The sequence below is a fragment of the Notothenia rossii genome (assembly GCF_949606895.1).
Source record: "Notothenia rossii genome assembly, chromosome: 4".
In the NCBI taxonomy this organism is placed as follows: Eukaryota; Metazoa; Chordata; class Actinopteri; order Perciformes; family Nototheniidae; genus Notothenia; species Notothenia rossii.
Window position 1 is genome coordinate 47,984,073 of NC_136902.1, and position 6,522 is coordinate 47,990,594.

Here is a 6,522-nt window from a genome sequence, read left to right on the forward strand (position 1 = left end):
TTTATAGGAATCATGAATTATGTATTGATCATATTTATGGAAATCTTTTAAAGTAACTTGGTGAGTTGTGGCTTAACGTGTCTGTATGTGTTTGGAACACTTAAAAAAAACATTGTTTGTGAAACCATTCATTAATGTTCTGTTCATAAACCAGTAGCAGTTTTATAGCATTAACTTACACTTATTTGTATGACCTTATATTTTACCAACTACATGACTGTATGTCACTCATGCCCTCATCACTGTCAGACTCCACTACTGCAACAGCATCCATCCAAATCACCAATGAACATCTATATATCTCGAACTCAGGGCCTTCTCCCACCCTCTTCAAAATATTTGCCAAGGGATTTCAATTTAATTTCCTTATTATAGGGGTCAAGTCATGATGAAGTCGATCAGGGGAATAGATTATTTCCCCAGAGAATTCTCAGCTTCACTACATTACTCTTATCCAGTCAGAGGGGAATGGCTGTGTGCATCCTCACATGGCCCTGCTACAGCCTCTCCCAGCAACAGATAACACAGCAACATCTTGGCCAACAGTCATAAAGCTGGGCAGTGGTGGTGGTGCCGCGGCGCCGGGATGTCGCCATAGCGGCAGTAAAGCTGCAGTGTAGTTGCTGACGGATCAGTATTTTCATCCACGCTTCGTTCAATTCAAACCCGGCTGCAATAAAGCAGAGCTGGAACTCAACCTTTGGTACGGGCTTAAGCAACCAGGAGGAAAATACCCTCCTTGTACACACACACTACACACACAGGCACACACAGACATACACACACAGGCACACACAGACATACACACACAGACAGGCAGACACACACACACACACACACACACACACACACACACACACACACACACACACACACACACACACACACACACACACACACTGACTGTGCATTGGAGCATGGGGAAATATACCTTTGCTAAATGTATATATGCATCTTATATACAATGGATGAAATAGTTAAACTAATGGTTGAAAAAAAAAGCTTACAGTAATAGGTCCTTGTATAATGCACACAGTGTTGATGTTCAATATGTAAAATGTATAAACAGATGAAAAAGTGTATTATTTTAAGTTAGATAAAGTGATAAAGGGTTGGACATTGTTAGCTAAGAAGGTATTAGCAAAGGTGAAACCCTTGATAGTTAGCTTAGTAATGGATACAGACTTGGTTGAGATAACTAAGAAATATTGTATAAACAGTTAAAAAGTTAGGTCAAAGTACACTGAAAAAGAACTGAAACGTTGACTTAAATAAATGTATCATGTCAACAGATTACACATATTTGTATAAGTTAGTTGAAAGCAATACTATTAGGTTTTAAATAAAAAATACTAAGTTTAATATTATTGCTTTCAACTAACCTAATACAGTTATATGGAACCTGTTGACATAGTACATTTAATTAAAGTCAATGTTTCAGTTTTTTCAGTGTAGTGGATACATTGTAAATTAACAGTTATGCACAACCTAAACATTGCATGAAAAATATTTCTACAATATTGATCTGATTAATATTATTCTATTCCTTGGTTTCAAGTTTATAAACCATTCATAGGAACATGTGGGTTGTGCTGATGTGAGGAACACCTATCTATGACATAAATATCTAAATCTCAATGAAGCAGTACACTTCATATATTTTTAGATAACTCAAAAGCCAAACAAATCTTCAAGTCAATAAAATATTAATCAGTTTATTACCTGAAGAAATTCAAAGAGCATTGAAAAAGGAGAGGGACGAGAGGATACTTTACAACATTATATAATAATATAATTCCCTTACATATTAACAAAATACAGACAATAAAATTAGATTATTATGTTAAGATTAATTTCACACTCTTTTTGCTGTGCATTTAATTGTCATTGCACTTTCATTCATTTCAAATATTAAAGCAGTAAAATGATACACTTCTGATATGCATTCATTTTGTCCGAATCAAAATGACCGTTCTGATTTTCAAATGAATCACACGATGCAGTTTGTATTTTAAAATCCCTCACACAAGCCGTTCTACAACAGTGAGCTCTATAACTGGCTGCTTTTAGTGTCAGCCACAACTTTTAACTGCCCTTATCTCAACATAAATAATGTGCCTATAAAAGTTAATAATCTACCGCTTTTAATGAGACATGTTCAACAGCCATAAAAAGGTATTTTCTGTCTGTTTTCTGTGATGACCATAACATCACTAGGTTCTTGAAAACAGCCCAGAAAGCCGTGAGGAGAATATCTACCAGCAACAACGTCTTAATGAAAATCAGTTTTCAGCTTTAAAAAGCCTTGTCTTTTTACATTCCACATGATTTTCTGTGCATATATAAATGTATTTGTATCTCCAACAATGGAGATTTCTTTAGGAATAGGTAGTTCTTGTTGTTTGTTGGGTTTGACTTCAGGAGAAAGGGTCAGCGTTGAGACCTGGTTCATCTGAGTCGGCGTATCGTGGATTTGACAGTCATCCTGTGGTAAAACAACCCTGTGTCGTTGTGAAGCTAAAGCATGGTCCAGGTAATGGTCAGTTACAGAGCCAGTGTTACAGTTTGTATGATCAGTTCAGGTCAAGGCTCTCCGGTCAACAGTTCCTCCTCAGCTCCAGAGGAACCGTTCAGGATGGGAACAGTTCAGGATGGGTCAGTGCAGGGGGGCTCATGCTTGGGACAGAGCGCACCAGGAGTTCTGAGGGGCCATGGAGACCGGGGTAAAGGGGTAGTCCTCGTATTTAATGTCCACATGTCCTGATCCTGTGCTGTCTAACTGAGAAGCCACCTGCGGGGAGAAAAGAGACATTTATCAGAACATGACTTTAAGAAAATGGGGAAAAGAAAGGAAGCAGCAGTCTCTCAGGACGGTTTGTCTCCTCCTACCACAACAGACTGACACACGTCACACATATTATATTCTTTATTATTATTTTCTTATGATGTATTATATTTGTTTATTATCAGCATTATCCTGCACAATAATCAATAACTCATCTTAACTTTTTCTATTGGTCTTTGTTTTAGAAAAATACATTTTCTAGTTCAGCTTGAAAAAGTATACTGTTTTCATGCAAAGAAATATAAACTTTTATGTATATTAAATGTATAGATATCGTAATTGTACAAAGCTTTGGCAATACTATATGTCATTATGGTCATGCCAATAAAGCTATTTGAATTGAATTGATTAAAAAACGAATTGATGTCAAAAAGGTTTTTGCATTATATGATTTTGATTTGTCTTTGACCTTATTTGCCGTCATCAACCTTGAAGCAGCCTAAATAATGAAAGTACATGTGATTATAAATATCCATATCTATGTCCATAATCTAGAAGCTAATCATTTGATTTCATTTATTGTATTGTGTTATTTTTCCCCCATTAATAGCTTATCATAATTTAAAATGTAATGAGGCATGTTAAAGATGTGCATGTTACTTCCTGTTTTAAGAAAAGCCGTAATGGTTTTCTATCTCACATGCACATGTTATTTTATGAATTATGCTTTAAGCAAAGCACAATTAAGCATTGACACTGAGTTCAAGCTTTTCTTGGATTAGTCCATTTGAACAAGTGTCCGTAAATCACTATGGCCGAATGACCTGAGACAATAGTGATCCCGCCTATGGCCCGCAGGACTCTCTGCAGTGAGATCCAAAAATGACCTGCAATTATTTGCTTATCACCTTAGGTGGCGTTTTAAAGAGCAATGGATGTCTTTGAGATGGTAACTTATAAATAAAAAAAGTTTATTTTAGGAAGGGAGAGGACTACCCTTAAAAGTCTCATGTAAGGGACAACAAAGTCTGGGAAAACAATGAACTATGTCTTCTGTTTCTCTTGAGGGAGCTCACTCACGTGTAGAAAATAACCCTGATGATGTCACCATGGTTATCTTGAGATAAGGCCTGTTCACATCAGCATTTAAAACCTAACATTAAACTGCAAAATAAATTCATTCCAATTGATTAGAGGATCAGTGGATCCACTTGTAAAGGTATCATAGTTCCACTTTGCTCGACCGTGTGCCATTGACCAATAGCAAGCTGTCTTGATGCCGCTGACCTTTGACCAACAGGGGGGGGAACTCAGATTGTTTCCAGCTCAAAATGATGCAGTGAGAACATCATCTTACAGAATTGCAGGCATTTAACCAAATGTCCTCAAAAAGCATTTGGATTTCAAGCCACATAAACAAAAGACTCATTTCTGGGTTTAAGGACATGTTCTTGCAGCACACTACTCTACCGCAACTGAGCTAGCAAGTGTGCTAATGATCAGCTAGAGCTGTTTTCCACCTCCAACAATTTCAAAAATGTTTGGAGAGGAGGTTTACCTGAGAGGCAGATGTGACGGTCTGTCCGGCGTAGGGTGAGGGGGCCATGTTGGGTTCGCTCTTGATGGTGGAGGCGTGTTCTGAGACGGACAGGGAGTTTGGGGAGCTGGTGTCAGAGTTAGTGCAGCCTAAAGAAAAACAGGACCGTCAAATGAGTTCTCAGATTGAAAATAAACCCACAACTATGAGACTGTAATCAGACACCCTTCAGTATGATGTATTTGATGACCTTCAATCATTAGCATTTTTACCAGCTTTAGGGCGTTTCCACAAGCCAACATTTAGGCAAATATCTTAACATTTGGAAAGACTTCTACAAATACATCTCTCATTTTTAGTTTGGTCCACTTTATTTTCTGCACAAATTGAAGTAGAATAAATAGAAAACAAAACAAAAATATCAACCTCACCCTGATTTGGACAGGCAAATGTCGTGTTCAGGTCAAATTGGCCAAATCACTACTCTCATCAGTCATAACTATTGTGTTTTAAATGTGATGACTCAAGGCCTCATGATATCCTCCACAGTAGGCATTTGAACATAAACTGCTGATAATCACTTTCCTTACATTTTGAGTGGTTTAGTCAACTTTGTAACACCTGACAGTCCCGGGCATTGTCTGATACTCCCGGTCAGACAATGTTTACAGCTTGAAAAGGTGTTGAATAAAAACATGTTTTATGTGAGAGCAGATCGGTCAAATTTGACACACAACAGGAGGATTAAAACTAACATTTTAGTTTATCCTAACAAGTCAAAGTACATCAAACTGTGTATTTAGATTTCTTTGTCCATCTTCCCCACCTACTACATTCCATTCTCCCCTTACTTACTTCAGGGACCACGGAAGAAAAATAGCCTCTTTGCTAACTGATTAATATAAAAGAAATCAGGCCGTACCTGTGGATGTTTTATTCTTGGGCATCTTGGGTTTGCGCTTCCTGGTCTGAATGCTCTCTTTCTTCATGGCCAGAGGTCTGGACACCTGTAGGGAGTAGATCAACACACATTAGCTCCCAGTGATACAGTCTGAGGCCACAGTGTCATGGCAACCCACACAGTCCCCCCCCCCCCCACACTGATAACAATGACCACAATGCCCTTGGAGAGGCTTTACACTGCGCAAATAATGGGCTGGTTTGTTTTTGCTGTGGTTGGAGCTGTTTCACACACGAGGAAAAGTTATATATTAGGATCCAGCATGAGCATTGGCTATTCTTCCTGGGATCCACACACACAGTCAACAGCTCATCATTTCATGCAATCAACAGTTGAGTATTAAGTGAACCAAAACTATCCTCCTATTATAACCATCATTAAGGATAACATACCCCAGCTGAGCATGGCTCTCTGGATGACTGTTTTCTGTTCCATATATTTATTTAGTTTTGGTTAAGATTAACCTTCCTTCTGTTGCATGTTGTGTTTAATATGTTGAGCAAACTGCGATATAAACCTATGTGATAATAAGTGCGTCACTGCAAAATAACAAAGCATAAGGCCCTCTGACTGACAGTTAACCAGTTGAGTTTCTGCAGCATTTCCCTCACACTGGTTCTGATGGAGCAGTGTGTTATCTTGTGCTGCTTTGTGGAGCTCTTTCACTGCAGCACTGGACCAGATTATACAACAATAATAAAGCTGCAACAGAACCGATGCATTTAAAACCTGTGTGAGAAAAGCCTGGCTCTGCACAGGAGGCACCATAAAGAGACATGGACCCTATGGAGGTTCGTACCCCGTGCAGCTTCATGTAGAGGCCGCAGGCGTTGCACACAGGCTCTCCGTCAGCGTTGCGCCTCCACAGGGTGGTGGTGCTGGTGTGGCAGTTAGTGCAGCAGAGCCCGGCCCGGCGAGAGGTGGTCTGCTGCAGGGGGGGGGGGAGACATTTCAATAATTCACAAATCTATAATTGTGCAATATAAAGACTAACTTTGCAATAGTCATTTTTATACATTTCCCAACATTTCATTTTTATAAGGCCTCAATACGATATGTTATTTATGTCACTTAGTTCTTTTAAATTGCTACTACACATTTTTTACCCATGGTTGGATAATTCTTTGACTTTATTTTTTATTTCATTACTCATGTGTGCTTTTCTTTTGTATTATTGCATGCCTTTTTTCCCTGCGACGCCATTTTTGCTGTAACACTGTAAATGTCCCCGCTGTAGGG

At 38.7% G+C, this 6,522-nt stretch overlaps 1 protein-coding gene across 3 annotated transcripts in view; it reads right to left on the reverse strand.

Annotated features, from left to right (window-relative positions):
* Positions 1-1,701: 1,701 nt before the first annotated feature.
* gata5 (GATA binding protein 5) overlaps positions 1,702-6,522 on the reverse strand; it is a 9,514-nt gene continuing 4,693 nt past the window's right edge. For all 3 annotated transcript variants that reach the window (XM_079679131.1, XM_079679130.1, XM_079679132.1), the window contains exons 4-7: positions 6,083-6,211; positions 5,245-5,329; positions 4,344-4,471; positions 1,702-2,791 (exon numbers count right to left, since the gene is read on the reverse strand). In XM_079679131.1, coding sequence (XP_079535257.1) covers positions 2,672-2,791; positions 4,344-4,471; positions 5,245-5,329; positions 6,083-6,211 — 462 coding nt within the window. In that variant the 3' untranslated portion in view covers positions 1,702-2,671. The remainder of the gene's footprint in view (positions 2,792-4,343; positions 4,472-5,244; positions 5,330-6,082; positions 6,212-6,522) is intronic.